General features: G+C 32.3%; 3 protein-coding genes across 6 annotated transcripts; all 3 read left to right on the top strand.

The window, feature by feature from the left end:
- Window positions 1–7,219: 7,219 nt before the first annotated feature.
- Window positions 7,220–7,793, top strand: LOC21395408 (dnaJ protein homolog). Its single transcript, XM_010100583.2, has one exon. The coding sequence runs from the start codon at window positions 7,272–7,274 to the stop codon at window positions 7,560–7,562; it is 291 nt and encodes a 96-aa protein (XP_010098885.2). The 5' UTR covers window positions 7,220–7,271; the 3' UTR covers window positions 7,563–7,793.
- An 855-nt stretch (window positions 7,794–8,648) lies between these two features.
- On the top strand, window positions 8,649–8,996 carry LOC112092076 (toll/interleukin-1 receptor-like protein). The gene has a single exon (XM_024167264.1). It carries the CDS (start codon window positions 8,649–8,651, stop codon window positions 8,994–8,996), a length of 348 nt encoding a protein of 115 aa, XP_024023032.1.
- Window positions 8,997–9,593: 597 nt separating this feature from the next.
- On the top strand, window positions 9,594–17,450 carry LOC112092069 (disease resistance-like protein DSC1). 4 transcript variants are annotated; one of them, XM_024167255.1, is made up of 6 exons: window positions 9,594–9,678; window positions 12,665–12,818; window positions 13,814–14,912; window positions 15,136–15,435; window positions 15,518–16,594; window positions 16,687–17,450. In XM_024167255.1, the coding sequence occupies exons 2-6, from the start codon at window positions 12,742–12,744 to the stop codon at window positions 17,293–17,295; spliced, it is 3,162 nt and encodes a 1,053-aa protein (XP_024023023.1). In that variant the 5' UTR covers window positions 9,594–9,678; window positions 12,665–12,741; the 3' UTR covers window positions 17,296–17,450. The 4 variants fall into 4 exon arrangements, with proteins under 4 accessions (XP_024023023.1, XP_024023022.1, XP_024023021.1 ...); XM_024167254.1 differs by having other exon boundaries at window positions 12,301–12,818; XM_024167253.1 differs by having other exon boundaries at window positions 12,289–12,818.
- The last annotated feature ends 1,407 nt before the right edge of the window (window positions 17,451–18,857 follow it).

Genomic DNA, 18,857 nt, shown 5'->3' with positions numbered 1-18,857 from the left:
GTTTGTTAACATTTTATTGTTTAGGGAGAATATATGTTACTTTTAAAAATTAAAGGTAAAATGTTACAATGGGTATAATTCAAGAAATTTTTTTTATAATTAATCCTAAATTATTAACACTGTAAATTCCTATAAATTTTATTATCTTGATTCTGAATTTTTAAATTTAGTGTATTAATTCATGATCTTTTGATTTTTGACTATCATATGAATATTGTTTAAATAATTTCATGAATATTTAAACCCAATATCGATGATTGCTTCTATGATGCTCATAAAATATATATAATGAGGCGATAATGTATTTGTCGAACAATAATCTCCATTTTCATGAATAAGTCACATTAGACTCTTTGGCGATTTAATAGAAAGTAAACCTCAATAGAATTTTCCAAAAGCAATTCTTTAGTACAAAAATCCTCGAGAGGATTAGCACCTTACGATGTATGATGTTTCTTTCAAATAAGTGTATTAAAATACCTTAGAATTATGCCACTTTTTATTTTAGGAAGAAATTGATTTAAATTGGCTTAATTAAGTTAATTTAGTTTGAAGAAATGTTTAGGAAGATATTTAGATCAACAGACTATTATAGACAGTTTTGAATTAAGGGTCTAGATTAGGTCTAAAGTTGATCAGTGGTGTAGAATGTATTTAGGTTTGACCAATGGTGTGGATCAAGCTCACAAGATCAAATGGTTGATATTAAAGATGATTTTGATTAGATGGTGTAGGATATGATTTGACTAGATCAACGGTGAAGATTAATTAGAGAATGAATGGATGGTTGAGATTCAATAGAAGGAAAAATATTAACTAAAATTTTAAAAGATGGATAAATGGAGTATGCATGGCTTTCATGCAAGCTTAGACAAAGTTTATGTGTAGTCTTAAAGGAGAAGGGATGTCACCTTCAAAATACATAAAGCATGCAATATGAGACAAACTTTGTACTAACCAATCAAGTAGCCCAATTTTCACTCTCCCTCTCTCTTCTTTGTCCCTCAAGTTCCCCCTCTCTCTTTTCTTCTCTGAAATCCCAGCTGATTTGAAGAAAAAATTGTTCTAAATATGCCCTCCCATAATCCCTCATATATAAAGAAAAAGATGTAACTAAAAACCCTACTTCTTCCCTCACTCATTTTTCTCTCTCACTCTCATTTCTCTAAGCTAGAAACTCCTAAATATCTCCCTCTCAGCCACGCCTTTTCACAGCCCAACTCTTATTGATTTCACCCTCAAGTCTTAAAGACATCACTTCTAAGGAGCTTGAATGGAGTAGTCTACAAATTAGAGATGCTAGAAAGGAGATCAAGGAGGTTAGGAGCTCCAAAGGAAAGGAGAACTCCAACCAAGAGAAGAAACATGATAAATAATTGGCTAATGGTAGGCGAAACAAGTGTGATTGTGGACTGATTGCACACGAAACAGGTGAGTACAAACCTCACCTACATCATGAATGTGTTTTTAAAAGATATGTTTCATAGTACCAATGATTAGTATGATGCAATGTATGTCCCTTTAAAAGAGTTACAATGTTATTCTTTTGTGATATGAATGATAAGTGTAAAATGATGCTGCATCTTAAAAGTATTTGCAATGATATATTCTCGTGACATAATTATAATTACATGTTCTAGGATAAGAAGCTAAGGTAATAAAGACCAGTTAAGTACCGTACCGCCCTCCGGCCTATGAGGATGGGAGGTTTTCCTTTGGCTCGTGGGGATGGGAGATTTAACAAGGATAATTTATGACATTGGGTGTAGTTGGACAAAATGTTTGGGTCGCTCCCCCACTCCCCATTGGTTGTACGTAAAGGGTACGAGCACAGGACCCTAAAGTAATAAAATAAATTTTCATAATTAAGCATAAAAGGTCATGCATATTTATATGATGTTTATCTATGCAAATATGTTGTTAGGATATTTGTACTTACTAGGCTTTAGCTCATTAAGTTGTTCATGCTGTAGGTAAATTGGGTAATTACCCCCACCTCAAATACTATGGATGGGTTGGCTAGCCGGAGTAGGAAGATGGAGACAATGATATTGGATACCACTACGTAAATAATTTTCGCACTAAGATAATAAGTCTATTTCAAAGTTTTAAGTTAAGTCATTTAATCAAATAATAAATATCTTATAAAAAAAAGATATGTATATGTTTTAACAAGTTTGAGTTTCTTTTATTAGAGCTAGAATAAAATTTATTGAGCGAGTAACCTCAAGTTTTATACTCATGGTGTTTTCTCCTAAAGACTATATATACTAGGTAGCATATTAATATACTAGGTAGTTAAATATATGAAATTCACTTTTAAAGTTATAGTCACTTAAATGAATAAATATTTTCTAATACGTAATTTGTCCAATTACGCTTTTATACAAGGAAGTAAAGCACGTTTCAATTTAATCCTCTAAAAAAAATCATTTTTCTCAATTAGCTTTGATGTTCAAGTCTATTTACCAACATCCTGAGTGGAAACTTTTAAGGTTTATGATGAAAGAAATTTTATGCAAAAAGAATATAAAGAAAAAAACTTGAAATTTTAATAACCAAGAGCTTAATCATAGTCAAACAAGTATTTTAATGTAGGATAAACATGTTTAAATTAGCTAAGTAGCAGTCTGAAAAGTCAGGTCATTATATTTGATCTCTACATGCACGCTAAAATTAACGATAACTTCCAAAATTTCACATAAATCATAACGTCCTTGATGAATAGAAGTTGAAATTTTCATAAATTTAGTTATAGTAAATGCTAATTATTCTCTTTACTATTATTATAAATCATCAAAACTAAAACAGTTTGCATTCAATGTGACTATTTCGTCTGGAATGTGATTCTTTCTAATAAATTTCAGAAGTCATTTGCCAATTTGAATGGGTACGGATTAAAGTGATCAAAAATTAATTAAGGCATTGTTCATTTCATGTTTTAAGTCATTACTCAAGTTATATTGCTATAGTGTTTTCCTTCACATAATTTCAAATTTAACTTTTTTTACTACTATATTTTTCTCTTACATACACAACTTAAATCATTATTTGAGTTGTGTAAATGAAAAAATTTAGAGACCAAAGTGAATAATTAACATAATTTAGAGACCGATAAAGCTAATTACCCTATTTTTGCACACTTTTTTTTTTTTTGTGGTGAAATAGTCAACCTATTTTTGCGAGCTATCAAATTGGTCCTTTAAGTATTTAATTTTGAAAAACAATCCAATGTATCGAACAACGAAGAAAATCGGTAAATGCTACCTTAAAAAAAGAAAAAAAGAGGGGAAAAAAAAAGAAAACCTGTGCCAGAATCCTGCAACCAAAGAAAAAAAGGCAAAAGTATCAAATGTTTATTGAGTTCATGGAATTTTCAAAGTATAGTTAAATACTTTTTTCTTGTTGGAGTTTTGATTACTTTGATTAGTTACCTATGGGAGGTGTTGGGGCAGTTCTTTTTTGTGGCTGTGGGCGTTTGGTAATTGTTAATTTTTGTACATTTTGACATCGTTTATTTCATCGATTCGAGTTCTTAATTTTAAGTTTTTACAGTTAAAAACTTTTAAAAAATATCACATCTAACTTTTTCTGTTACAGTTAAATTACTCAGATAAAGAATGAGTGGGTGGGGATGGAAGCTAACAACGTGATCAATTGCCGTAATCTTCGCTCTATACAAGTGCTTCTGTTGAGTCTTGGAATATCTTAATGCAAGTGAATGCACATTGTTGGAGATGGTGTCATTTTCAGAAAGAGCGCTCACACAAGAGTTTCAGAATAATTATCATGTTACACAGAATACTTCATAATTCTATAATTGCTTGAAATTGGGTTAAGAAGCGGCCCCATTCACTTCGCTGATTCGAGTTTAGAATTTGAGTTTAGATGTGACTTTATATGAGAGCTTTTTACTGTATAGCAAAAAAGTTAGATGTGATTGTTTGTGAGAGTTTTTTACTGTAGAAAAACTCGAATTCTAAACTCGAATCAGCGAAGTGAACGATACTTAAGCCTACACGTTTTGAAGCCTAGAACATCAGGTATGCCTCACTTCTTTTATGGTTATAACCAAAAAAAAAAAAAAATTGCCTAATTATTTATGTTATAGAAATAAATGACTCCTCTCTTTTTCTATGATATAGGGAAGGAATCCTAAAGTTCGTATGTAATGTCCTGGAAATACAATTAATTATATTTAATTTTTTTATTATAATAAATTTTTTTTACATAAAATTATATTTTAATTTAAATTAAAAATTCACACAATATTTTACTTTTACTTTTCTTTTATGGTTATAACCAAAAAAAAAAAAAAATTGCCTAATTATTTATGTTATAGAAATAAATGACTCCTCTCTTTTTCTATGATATAGGGAAGGAATCCTAAAGTTCGTATGTAATGTCCTGGAAATACAATTCCAAAGTAGGTGGATAATCCCTCTCACTATTGTTTTGGATCAACCTCAGATCAACCACAAAACTGTATATTTTAGAAATGTTAGGGCAATTATCCTCTGATAATTACAGTGGGATAAAAAATATGACAAGTATATATATCCTGAAGGACTAATTGACTATTTTTAAAACAATTAGACGATTAAAAAAGTATGAAAATTGAGATTTCTTATTTCTATTGAACAACATATGAAGAGTTGCCCATTTATATTTGTCGTTAAATCGTGTGTCGTTTGGCATGTGACGGTCCTTTATAAATGACTGTCATTTTTGTTTATTAACAACCAAACCTTTTATGTCGTATTTTCTTTGTTGTCGTTTTTTTGAATTTTTGTAACGTTTTTGTTTCCCATTATCGTTTTTAAGGGGTTTTTTTTAACCATGTTAAGTTTTCCAAATCGTTATTGTTCTTTATGCGCTCATTTATAATGCTGTCTTTCCTTCTTTCCTTTTAGTGGGTTTTGTCTTCTTGTTATTTTATAATATTGTTGTTGTTGTTGTTTTTTCGATGTCGCTTGTTATTTTTATTATCATTTTTTAAATTAGCATTGGTACAGTAAAATATTCTAAAAAATAATTATATTAAATTTTTTATTATATTAAAAAATTTTCATATAAATTCACATCTTACTTTAAATTACAAATTAAAATTAACAAATTAAACAGGTTCTTAATGTTCACACCGTTCACACCGTATGTTCCTTTTGTAAACAAACGCGTTAGTGGAAATATGTCGTACAAACGTTGCCTAACTCGTACAGACGGTTGGAAGGCAAAAAGAAATTTTGACAAGTCTTACTTTTTATGAATCTCTGACAAGTCTCAACATATGTGATTTGGGAGTTCGGACTCATTCGTTTAAAACGTCGCTTATTTTATTAATTTAAGTTTAAATTTTAAATTTTATTATAGTAGAAAATTTTAAAAAATAATTATATTTAATTTTTTTATTACAATAAGAAATTCTCATATAAAATTACATTTTAACTCGAATCAGTGAATTAAACGAGCTCTTAAACTTTTATTCCTTACTTAGTTTATGCCAAAAACTCAATTGCAATGTTCTTATCTAAATCACGTAAAATTTTAAGATATTTATAGAATAATCAATTCTAATTCTAAGAAAGCAAAATCATCATGAAAATAAATAAATAAAGAAAGCATTTTCAGCGCCGATGGTTTCATCAAACTCCCTTACATCGGCCACAATCCCAATTTCTACAAGCCATGGATGAAAGCCACGTGGCGTCTTTCAAACGCAGCTCAAACTTTCAGCTACATGACAAAAAAAAAAAGGAAAAAGAAAGGGCAGGGCAATTTGGGGAATACGAATTTGTCTGAGACGAGAAAGATTTTGTATTGTACGAGTGGTAGTCACAAAAACTTTGTCGCGACGCGGAGTAAGGGAGGGAGGGAGAGAGAGAGAGGGGTTTCACCTGACCCGGTTCTAGAAAAGAGGACAAAAGTGGTCCTGTTTAGACGATCGAGGATTTGCGACACGTGTAAATCTCCATTTGTCTTGAACACGTGGCGTCTCGTTAGGGAGAGGGGCATGCTGGCACGTGAAGTAGGCCCCGCACTCGGATCTAGCGCGCCCTCTTGCCAGCTGTTTAAAAAATAATTATATTTAATTTTTTTATTATAATAAATTTTTTTTACATAAAATTATATTTTAATTTAAATTAAAAATTCACACAATATTTTACTTTTACTTTTTTTAATTACCTTAAAGTTTGATCATCTCACGCTTTATGAAAAAAAAAAAACTATTGCTAGTGTATATAACACGTGTCCTAACATAAATTTTCCAACATATATCCTTTTGATATTTGAAATAATAAAACAGTGCAATTATATATAACGTCAAGTGGTGGGCTCCTTCACGTGGGGGCAATTATTCCGGCCTCCTTTCAATTAGACGATTAAAAAAGTATGAAAATTGAGATTTCTTATTTCTATTGAACAACATATGAAGAGTTGCCCATTTATATTTGTCGTTAAATGCGTGTGTCGTTGGCATGTGACGGTCCTTTATAAATGACTGTCATTTTTGTTTATTAACAACCAAACCTTTTATGTCGGTGGGCTCCTTCACGTGGGGGCAATTATTCCGGCCTCCTTTTATCTTCAAATTCCATGAAATTTTTTCAGCACATAATATTCACGCGATATTTTTATTTGCGATAATTAATATTCACGCGGTATGTTCCTTTTGTAAACATGTGGGCACTACATGTCAAACGTTGACTACTCATAGTCTTCCCAACAGTTTGGAAGGCAAGAAGAAATTTCTCAACACATAACATGTCTTGCATTTCATGGATTCTTTTATGTCGTATTTTCTTTGTTGTCGTTTTTTTGAATTTTTGTAACGTTTTTGTTTCCCATTATCGTTTTTAAGGGGTTTTTTTTAACCATGTTAAGTTTTCCAAATCGTTATTGTTCTTTATGCGCTCATTTATAATGCTGTCTTTTTTCTTTCCTTTTGGTGGGTTTTGTCTTCGTGTTATTTTATAATGTTGTTATTGTTATTTTTCCGATGTCACTTGTTACTTTTATTATCATTTTTTAAATTAATATTGATACCGTAAATTTTTAAAAAAAATAATCACATTATTTGGTCGAATTTGAAGTTATACTCTAGTGCGCGCGTTTTTTTTTCCCCTGCTTTTCTGTTTTATTTTTATTTATTTTTTTATTTTACAGTTTCAGCTTTTCATAGTAATAGATAAAGCAGTGTTCAAACTAATATGATTCTGAACGGTTGTCTTTTGTGTAATGTAGACCAATTCAAGGCTATAAATGACGAGGGGATGCCAATGTACCAGAGGCCATTCATGAAGGGTAAATTATACATTCATTTCACTGTTGAATTTCCGGACTCCTTGAGCCCAGAACAATGCAAGGCTCTGGAGACTGTGCTGCCCCCAAGGTCAGGACAGCAGCTTACAGACATGGAAATAGACGAGTGCGAGGAGACCACGCTGCATGATGTTAACATTGAGGAGGAGATGCGCCGCAAGCAAGCACAGGCCCAGGAAGCATATGATGAGGACGACGATATGCATGGTGGTGCCCAGAGGGTGCAATGTGCGCAGCAATGATGTGGCTGCTGCTTTAACAAATTATTTGATAAAATAAACAGTTAATTTGATTCTCGTTTTATTAGTAGGGATTTTATTCTCATAGTAGGGATTTTATTCTCTGTCATAGGGCTATTAGAATCTTGTCTTTCTGGTTTGGATTTTTTACTTAAATGCTTGCAAATGGTTGTGCCTGGAGTTGAGAAATTGTAACTCTCAGACCTATTAAGAAATATGCATGTTTTCTCCATCTAGTTTGTTACTGTTACTATATTACTGTTTTAGGAGATGCATGAAATGGTGCATGCTTTAGGATGCTTTGATCTGCATTACTAATGTAGCGTGGATGGCATGCACATGCTGATCGGGTAAAGAAAAAAAAGTTCAGCCGATGACAGCTAATGCTTTAACCTAAAGTAAAAAAAAAGAGAAAATGTCAGGCTGGTATGAAGTATTGTGCAAATATATTGCGTTATAGGTTTTAAAAAACAGTTATATTTAATTTTTTTATTATAATAAATTTTTTTTACATAAAATTATATTTTAATTTAAATTAAAAATTCACACAATATTTTACTTTTACTTTTTTTAATTACCTTAAAGTTTGATCATCTCACGCTTTATGAAAAAAAAAAAACTATTGCTAGTGTATATAACACGTGTCCTAACATAAATTTTCCAACATATATCCTTTTGATATTTGAAATAATAAAACAGTGCAATTATATATAACGTCAAGTGGTGGGCTCCTTCACGTGGGGGCAATTATTCCGGCCTCCTTTTATCTTCAAATTCCATGAAATTTTTTCAGCACATAATATTCACGCGATATTTTTATTTGCGATAATTAATATTCACGCGGTATGTTCCTTTTGTAAACATGTGGGCACTACATGTCAAACGTTGACTACTCATAGTCTTCCCAACAGTTTGGAAGGCAAGAAGAAATTTCTCAACACATAACATGTCTTGCATTTCATGGATTTCTGCCTTCTCGAAAACCTCAAAACTAGAGAGCTTTCATTTTGTAAGAAACACAAAAGCTGAGAAAGAGAGAATTTTTGCTCGTAGTTTTGATCCTAGGAGTGACTTGCGTCTGATATTGATATGGATGCTGGTGGAGTTTCTTCTTCTGCTTCTTCTCTCTTCACTTCAAAGAAATATGATGTTTTTGTGAGTTTTAGAGGTGAAGATACGCGCAATACTTTTACAAGTCATCTTTACGCTGCTTTGGAGCGAAAGAAAATCAAGACCTACATAGATGAGAAAGGTCTTGAGAAAGGAGACAGAATCTCGCCTGCACTTCTTGAAGCAATTCGGATCTCAAAGATTTCAATTATAGTTTTCTCAAAAGATTATGCTTCATCATCATGGTGCTTAAATGAGCTTGTGCATATACTTGAATGTCACGAAGAAAATAAAGATAGGGTTATATACCCATTTTCTACAACGTAGATCCCCATTATCGTTTTTAAGGGGTTTTTTTTAACCATGTTAAGTTTTCCAAATCGTTATTGTTCTTTATGCGCTCATTTATAATGCTGTCTTTTTTCTTTCCTTTTGGTGGGTTTTGTCTTCGTGTTATTTTATAATGTTGTTATTGTTATTTTTCCGATGTCACTTGTTACTTTTATTATCATTTTTTAAATTAATATTGATACCGTAAATTTTTAAAAAAAATAATCACATTTAATTTTTTTAATATAATAAAAAATTCTAATATAAATTTATATCTTAACTCAAATTAAAAATTTATATTAACGAATTAAACAGCCTTTTAATATTTATACAGTATGTTCCTTTTGTAAACAAACGCGTTAGTGGAAATATGTCGGCACTACATGACAAACGTCGACCAACTAGTCTTCCCTACAGTTGGAAGGCAAGAAGAAATTTCTCAACTTATGACAAGTCTTGCTTTTTTATGAATCTCTGACAACATATGTGATTTGGGAGTTCGGACTCTCTCCACAGATCACTCTCTCTAGTTTGTTTCAATCACTTTTATAATTTCGAACCATTCGTTCAAAGCGTCGTCTATTTTATGTTTTAAAGATAACATGGACATAGTGCAGAAGTGGAGAGTTGCTTTAATGGATTCGGCCAATCTTTCAGGTTGGGATTCTCAGAACACCAGGTAATTAGTTGCAATCGATTCTAACATATATTCTATTTACAGTGTTATTAATTACTTATGCCAAAATAAATACCATGAAGAAGCTATCATTTTTTTCGGGATAAAATCATTTTAGTATCTCGTGTGATATAGAAATATGCTCTTAATATATATTATTGTTAATAATATTAAAACGGTACCTTAACATTTTTAAAAATATCCTCTTAATATTTTGAAGTGATTTTTGAGACGTAAAATGATCTTAATCATGCATTTTTTATTTTGTTGTTTTCTTTTAAATATTTTATTATTTTAAAATATTTTCAGATTTTTAAAAAATATTGATTTCTATCTAATTAAGAAGAATGGTAGTTTAGACATTACATTTTTAAAAATCAAGGTATCAAAAAGATGTTTTAAAAACATTGAGGTACCGTTTAATATTATTAAAAATATATGATATCAATAGCATGTTTTGCTATAATACAGGGTATCAAATTGATTTTATCTTTTTTTTTTTCTTTTTCATTACACTAATTTCAGTCCAGTCATATGTTTTTTTAATAGGAAACAGATCAACCATACATGAACTATGATATAACCCCCATTTCACAGCATTTTAGTTTCTAAAACAATAGTTGACAGAAAACATAAAAGAAGATCTCGATTAATACCATACATGAACTATTTTGTTGTTTTCTTTTAAATATTTTATTGTTTTAAAATATTTTCAGATTTTTAAAAAATATTGATTTCTATCTAATTAAGAAGAATGGTAGTTTAGACATTACATGTTTAAAAATCAAGGTATCAAAAAGATGTTTTAAAAATGTTGAGGTACCGTTTTAATATTATTAAAAATATATGATATCAATAGCATGTTTTGCTATAATACAAGGTATCAAATTGATTTTATTTTATTTTTCTTTTTCATTACACTAATTTCAGTTCAGTCATTTTTTTTTTTTAAATAGGAAAAGATAAACCATACATGAACTATGATATAACCCCCATTTCACAGCATTTTAGTTTTTGAAACAATAGTTGACAGAAAACATAAAAGAAGATCTCAATTCATTCATAATACCAAACATTAGGCTTTTAGTCTAAGTCCTTACAGAGCTCTCACGTGAGTGATTTTCCCAAGTTCAGGTGCCAGTGTTCCTTCCAAAGAAAAACCACTCGCATTCCTGCAATAGCAGTGGAGCACAACATTAAAACCACAATCTACTATTCTCAGAAAACATCTTAACAAACATAAAGAAGAAAAAACTTCTTACAGCATTTGAACTTTGCCCTCTTCACAATTAACCCCCCCACCACAAGCAAGGACAATCATCACCATGATTCCAAATCTCCTAAGCACCAAAAGAATCACAATTATCCCTCACCCGGAATGCCAACAAAAGGGTTCCTATATTTCCATACAAATTTCAAAAAAAAAAAAAAAAAGAAAAAAAAAAAACCACAAACACAAACACAAACAACTCTTTTTTACACCATTAATGATTATTTCGTAAGTGGACTATAAATAGTCACATTAGCTATTCTTAAGAACACTTGAATATTTGATAATTGAATACAAAATTGAGTGTTCTCTCCAACTTGGAGATTTTTTTCTTGTGGGATTTCTTGGATAGATTTGGAATTTTATGCCCCATCTTCCATCTGAGTTGGACCAGTAAAATCATGTTTTATCCATTCTTTTGCATCAGCTTAGAATTCCGCAGTGAGTTTAGGTTCAATAGACAGACTATAAATTATTTACATATTCTCTAAATTATTTACATATTCCCATCTTTAATTACGTTAGTTTAGTTCAAAATTCACTAACAACATTTTATCCTTTTTTTAAGATCTGTGGCCCCTCAAATTTAAATTTGTCTTGATCACGATTTTTATTATTTTTATTACCTTAAAGTTTGATCATCTCACGCTTTATGAAAAAAAAAAAAAAAACTATTGCTAGTGTATGTAACACGTGTCCTAACATAAATTTTCCAACATATATCCTTTTAATCTTTGAAATAATAAAACAATGCAATTATATATTACGTCAAGTGGTGAGCTCCTTCACGTGGAGGCAATTATTCCGGCCTCCTTTTATCTTCAAATTCCATGAAATTTGTCCGGAAATTAAGCACATAATATTCACGCGGTATGTTTTTTCTTTTTTGTGATAATTAATATTCATGCGGTTTATATATATATATATACATATATATATATAGAGTTCGTAAGAAGATTTCACACAGTTTTTTACTTATACTTTTTTTTATTACCTTAAAGTTTGATCATCTCACGCTTTATGAAAAAAAAAAAAACTATTGCTAGTGTATATAGCACGTGTCCTAACATAAATTTTCCCACATATATCCTTTTGATCTTTGAAATAAAAAAACGCAATTATATATTACGTCAAGTCGTGGGCTCCTTCACGTGGAGGCAATTATTCCTGCCTCCTTTTATCTTCAAATTCCATGAAATTTCTTGCTTTTCATGAAAAATTTCTCAACACATAACAAGTCTAGCTTTTCATGAATCTCTTCTGCCTTCTCAAAAACCTCAAAATTAGAGAGCTTTCATTTTGTAAGAAACACAAAAGCTGAGAAAGAGAATTTTTGCTCGTAGTTTTGATCCTAGGAGTGACTCGTGTCTGATATCGACATGGATGTTGGTGGAGTTTCTTCTTCTGCTTCTTCTACTTCAGAGAAATATGATGTTTTTCTGAGTTTTAGAGGTGAAGACACGCGTAATACTTTCACAAGTCATCTTTACGCTGCTTTGGAGCGAAAGAAAATCAAGACCTACATAGACGAGAAAAGTCTTAAGAGAGGAGACAAAATCTCATCAACACTTCTTGAAGCTATCCGGATCTCAAAGATTTCAATTATAATTTTCTCAAAAGATTTTGCTTCATCATCATGGTGCTTAAGTGAGCTTGTGCATATACTTGAATGCTACGGAGAAAATAAACATATGGTTATACCCATTTTCTACAACGTAGATCCCTCCCATATACGGAAACAAGAAGGAAGCTATAGAGAGGCATTTCTAAAACATGAAGAACGTTTTAAAGATGACATGGACAGAGTGCGGAAGTGGAGAGTTGCTTTAACGGAGTCGGCCAATCTTTCAGGTTGGGATTCTCGGATCACCAGGTAATTAGTTGCAATCGATTCTAACATATATTCTATTGACAGTGCTATTAATTATTTATGCCGAAATAAATACCATGGATAAATTTTTATTATCGTTACTGTCATTTTTTCTCGGGACGAATTCATTTTTTTAATAATATCTCGTGTGATATAGAAATATGATCTTAATGCCTATTATTTTTATTTTATTTTATTTATTTGCTTTTCCTCTTAATACTGGCTGTAAATATGATTTTATTGTTTCTTTACAGCAATAAATCCATAATAAGAGGTTTCAATGTTTCATTGAAAGCCCTGATTAGTATTTACAAAAAAAATATATATGTTACAACATTTTAGTTTATTTTGTCATTTTACATCAAAAAAGTCAAAAGAACAATTTTGGTAAATCGTCAATAGAACAATTTTGATTCTTTTCTGGAAAATCTTGAATATTTGATAATTGAATACAAAATTGAGGAAGATTTTTTTCTTGTGGGATTTCTTGGATAGATTTAGAATTTTATGTTCCGTCTTCCATCCGAGTTAGGCCAGTAAAATCATGTTTTATCCATTCTTATGCATCAGTTTAGAATTCCGCAATGAGTTTATGTTCAATAGACGGACTATAAATTATTTACATATTCTCTAAATTAAAGCAGTATGCATATATGTCCCATCTTTAATGACGTTAGTTTAATTCAAAATTCACTAACAACATTTAATCCTCTTTTCAAGATCTGTGGCCTCTCAAATTTTAAATTTGTCTTGATCACGATTTTTATTATTTTTTAAAAGATATGTAGTGATCTTCGGAATTTAAAAAATAAAATAAAATAAACCTGCAAGGAAAATCCAAAATGTGATCAAAGTGTTAAAAGCTTAATCTGAACTGTGCTAGAACTAGTTGGTTCCAGTATCATAGTTGTAAAAAATATACGTAATTAATTCGTAATTAATTTGATTTGTTTCGTTGCTCATTCTTACTAAACACCGTTTGCACCTTTATATTTTAGGCCTGAGTCAAAATTAGTTGAAGCAATTGTAGAAGATGTTTTGAGGAAATTGAATCGTGGATCGTCATCAAATTTTATTCCTAAGGGTCTCATTGGGATTGAGAGACAGATTGCAGAAATTAAATCATTATTAAGTGTTTCTTCTCCAAAAGTATGCATTGCAGGCATTTGGGGAATGGGCGGCATCGGTAAAACTACACTTGCCCAAGTCATATTTGATCAACTCTCTTCTCAATTCGAAGCTTGTTGCTTTGTTGCAAACGTGAGGGAAGAATCGGGGAAGGGATCATTGATTAACTTAAGAAATAAGCTTCTTTCTGAATTATTAAGGGAAGAAAATCTAAATGTGGGAACCCCATCTCTAGGACCAACTTTTGTCAAAGAGAGGCTTAAGCGTACGAAGGTTCTCATTGTTCTTGACGATGTTAACCATGTCGAGCAATTAAATTTTTTTGTTGGGGACCGTGACCAGTTTAGCTGTGAAAGCAGAATCATTGTAACAACTAGAGATGTTATGGTGCTTAGGGATATTGCAGTGGACGGAATGTACGAGGTTGAGAAATTACATTTCAATGAGTCTCTTCAACTATTTAATTCGATTGTTTTTAGAGAAAACGCTCCTGATATGGATTATAAGGATCTATCGAAAAATGTGGTAGAGCATGCTGGAGGCCTTCCATTGGCAATTACAGTTTTGGGTAAACACTTTCGTTCCCTGAGCCAAGAAATTTGGGAAATGGCGTTGGAGAAACTAAAAAGTGTTCCTCATAATGATATTCACAATGTGTTGAGAATAAGCTATGATGGGCTGGAGAAAATAGAGAAAGATATCTTTCTTGATATTGCATGTTTCTTCAAAGGGATGTGTGGACATTTTGTGGAAAGGATACTTAATGGTTGTGATTTTTTCGCAAGTATAGGTGTGCGTATTCTCAGTGAAAAGTCCCTCATAACTATTGATCCTTGTTATAGGCTTCAAATGCATGATCTATTGCAAGAAATGGGTAAAAATATTGTTCGTCAAGAATCTACAAAACTTGGAGAGCGCAGTAGGCTATGGATTCCTGAAGAGGCTCGTCAAGTCCTAGAGAACAAAGAAGTAAGTGCCAGTGTATTTCAATAATTCACTTTAGAATTGCATTAATAACTTGTGGATTAAGCGATTACACCAATCCATTGTTTATTGAGATGTCCTCATGCATACATTACTAACTTAGATTGCTTTTAATTTTTCCTTGTGTATTTACATTCCTTGTGTGTTTACACGTATCAGTACTGAAGTAACTTGTCATATACTCTATATGTTGATACTAAAATGACAGGGGAATGAAAAAGTTGAAGGAATATTCCTAGACTTGTCCGAAATTGATGAAGAGATACACTTGAAACCTAAAGTTTTCAAAAAGATGGCTAAGTTGAGATTGCTCAAAATTTACAATTCCTCTTATGTCAAGAAAGGCAAATTGTACCTTCAAGATCTCCGGTGTCTTCCTCCTTCACTTAGGTATCTCGAATGGCATGAATATCCTCTAAAATATTTACCATCAAACTTTAAGCCAAAGAATCTTGTTGACCTAAAGATGCCATACAGTCACCTTGAGCAACTTTGGGTTGGAGTCCAGGTATATATCCTACACTGTGGTACTAAACCTAATTTATAAGGCATTGTTTAGTTATTATTATTCTCATTTCTTTATCTTACAGGAGCTTAACAAGTTAAGAGACATTGATCTGAGACATTCCATTCACCTAACTCAAATTCCGGATCTGTCAAGTGCTCCAAATCTTGAGAGAATAAATCTCGAGTATTGCACAAATTTGTTTCAAGTTCCTTTGCATACTCTCAACACTCTTCCAATGACTATAACCCGGAGCCTTGTGTCTTTAAATTTAAGTTCAACTGGAATAACGTCTTTGCCTTCATCAATTGTCTCTCTCAATAATCTTTCGAAATTGTCTCTCAGAAACTGTACAAGACTTGCAAGTCTTCCAAGTTGCATGAATAAGCTGGATTCTCTAAAGGAACTTGGATTAGGCGGGTGCTCAATTCTTGAGAGGTTTCCAGAGCTTCCATTGAATATAATGACGTTGGATATTGGAGGGACAGCCATAAAGCATGTGTCCGCATCATCAATTGAGGATCGATTTTATCTCCGGGATATTGGAATGTCCAATTGTAAAAGTCTTGCGAGTTTGCCACCCAACATTTTTAAGATGAGGTCTCTTTGTGATCTTAATCTTAATGGTTGCGCAAATTTGAAGAGCCTTCCGGAAATCTTAGATCCTATGAAAATTTTAAAATGGCTTCGTTTAAGCGGAACAGGGATTAGAGAGCTACCAATATATGATATGGCTAAGCTTTCCGATCTCGATCTTTCTGATTTTCCAATCTCAAGTGGTTTCCTCCGTTGGGATCTGGAATTTCTTGATCTCAGTGGCTCTAATATAATAGCAATCCCTACAAGCGTCAAAGGGCTTTCTAAGCTGATAAAGATTTACGTAAACAATTGCAGGAATCTTCGTTCTATACCAGAGCTTCCATTGGGTTTGCAAGTTCTTGATGCCAGAGGGTGCACGTCGTTGGAAGTGGTGTCAAATTCAAAGAGAGCACTCACACAAGAGTTTTGGGATTATGTTCAAAATGAAAGGGCCGATTTCACTGAATACTCAATATTTTGTGATTGCTTGAAATTGGATCAGAAGCAGCGTCAAAGTATTTTAATGGAATTCCAGCTTAGAGTTTTTCGGACCGCTACACGATTTATATGTAAAGACCATGAGGTACGCTTTCTTTGTTTTATGTTTAAAATTAAAAAAAAAATCTTAACTAGTTATGCAATTGAAATAGAGCTTGACTCTCTACTATGGTACAGAGGTTGCCTTATTCGATTGGTGCGTGTTGTCCGGGATATGAAATTCCAATGTGGCTTGAGTATCAATCGGAGGGAGCTTTTATTGATATAAAGCCTCCACTGGAGAGGCAGAATTTCAACTTCTTGGGTATTGTATTTTGTGTTGTTGGTTACTGTTATTCTGACACCGAATTCCTGCGTGTAAGATGTGAAGTCAATCTTAAAGCGAACGAAGGGGAAAACAGAGAATTCACTTCGGCGTTTCAATATATTGATGAAGTTTGCATGAAGTTTTCAAGTAATGTGTGGATGTGGTATGTGCCTGATGACAATCATAAATGGCTCAATCCAGTGGAGGCGTCATTTGACTTTTCATTGGTAGGATGGGATAAGAGAAAAAGTAGACGGTTTAAGACTTCCAAGCATGAAGTGAAGAAATGTGGGATCCACCTGGTATATCAAAAAGAAATAGAGGAATTCAGATTCAATTTCATCAATGCTGGCCAACATCATGTACTTGAGGAATCCGCAGCCGAGCAGCCTGAATCCATTGCACGCGAAACCGTCGACTTTGATACAGATGAACCACGTCTCAAGAGAATTAAATTTACAGATTCCTTTGACTGCTGATTATTTGATCTCTTCCTGGAATGAATCATCAGTAATTCCAAAAAAAAAAAAAAGTATGAATATGGATTTTGGTTTCTTTCTACTACTCTAATTTGTGAATAATACAGCTTTGTTATATACTACGCTATTTTCTATAATATTTACTTTTTATGTTCCTTTATTTCTTCTTTTTTTAAACTTATTATTTTGCTTTTGTGTGTGTTAGTGCATTTTATATTGGCTTATTTTTGGCAAATTAGTTGTAAGATTGGTTGGCATTTTAATTTGGTAGACCTCTTAAGGAAAGTCTTGTTATCATGTTTATGGACTACAAATCAAAGGATTTGATTGCTGAAAATGAAGAGTGGACTTTTGGGGGAATTAATGGCTGGCAAATCTTCAAGCTTGAGGAGAACGTGGTGTGGGGACACAGGGCTGAAAACAGAAACATCTGGATAGGAACATGAGCAACTTTGCTATATATACGTAAGTGGTGTACGTGAGTTTTTTGGTCCCCTTGAAAAAAAATATTGGGTAATCAAAGGATACATTTGGGGCATGGTTTTTATAGAAGAAATATTCAGAAAAAGTCTATGTGAGAGTGAGTCTTTATGTGTTGATTGAAGATCGTCCTTCGGGAGAAGGATTAGAAACTTTCGGGAGAAAGTGCACTGCCAGCCGAAGGGATTTCACCGTGCAGTTTGAAGACGAGTGGTACTCGCTGGACAAGGCCATTAAGGAGATTCGACACAGCGGCGACAACGTCAAGGAGGGAGTCTTTTGGTGTATAAGTCCGATTGGTATTTGTAATCCTTTGAACTTAGTGGATTGTTCATTGTCTGGGCGTGGCCCCACAGAGTAAGTGTGTGCACCGAACTGCGATACCATTTTCTGGTGTTCTTTACATTCCTGCATTATTTTCCTGCATTTTGCCTGGCTGGTTTAATTTCAGATTTACTGTTAAAAACAGTGTTACCGTAAAGTTTTGCAACACCACTTGTGACACCAGGATAAAAACGGACCTAACACAAGTGTTTTGGGTCTCTTGGTCTCAATCGACTGGTTGTAACCATCGACTATAGTGAATTTATTAAACGAGCTTTTTATCGCACTCAATTATTAATATATATATATATATCGAAATTTTGAATGACGGGTGACCACATCATGTTATGTGCAACAAAGAGTTTCCTTTCAAACTTTAACATCCTTAATCAAGTTAAGGATACGTTACAACATTTATTAAACTCAATAATAATTTAAGGATACTTTACAATTTTTATTAAATTCAATACTAATTTTTCAAAATTACAAATTTAAGAGATACGTTTCAATTCACTAAAAAATTAAGGAACAAAAATATTTCGAAAAACCCTTTGATTAATAAATACTCGATTACTTTCCATTTCTTTCCTTTTTCCACAACCATATCCAAATTTAACCTTATCCGAGATTTCTTTTTAAATCAAATTGAGCAAAATTCTGATGATCTTATCCTAGCCTAGTAAACAAAACATTGCATGGAGAAAAGAATCCGTTTCATGGTCATGTAAATTATTGCCCCAGCCGTTTAAGCATATATA

The sequence above is a fragment of the Morus notabilis genome, unplaced genomic scaffold (genome assembly GCF_000414095.1).
Source record: "Morus notabilis unplaced genomic scaffold, ASM41409v2 Scaffold1420, whole genome shotgun sequence".
Lineage (NCBI taxonomy): Eukaryota > Viridiplantae > Streptophyta > Magnoliopsida > Rosales > Moraceae > Morus > Morus notabilis.
The sequence above is the reverse complement of the archived record's forward strand: the minus strand, read 5'-3'. Positions and strand labels throughout refer to the sequence as shown.

What these genes read in the sequence shown, in the direction of transcription:
- LOC21395408 (XM_010100583.2), top strand. Translation starts at nt 7,272, where the DNA reads ATGCCAATGTACCAGAGGCCATTCATGAAGGGTAAATTATACATTCAT.
- LOC112092076 (XM_024167264.1), top strand. Translation starts at nt 8,649, where the DNA reads ATGGATGCTGGTGGAGTTTCTTCTTCTGCTTCTTCTCTCTTCACTTCA.
- LOC112092069 (XM_024167254.1), top strand. Translation starts at nt 12,325, where the DNA reads ATGGATGTTGGTGGAGTTTCTTCTTCTGCTTCTTCTACTTCAGAGAAA. An exon ending in TGGGATTCTCGGATCACCAG is followed by an intron (nt 12,819 to 13,813) that starts GTAATTAGTTGC and finishes TTTATATTTTAG; the next exon opens with GCCTGAGTCAAAATTAGTTG. An exon ending in AAGTCCTAGAGAACAAAGAA is followed by an intron (nt 14,913 to 15,135) that starts GTAAGTGCCAGT and finishes CTAAAATGACAG; the next exon opens with GGGAATGAAAAAGTTGAAGG.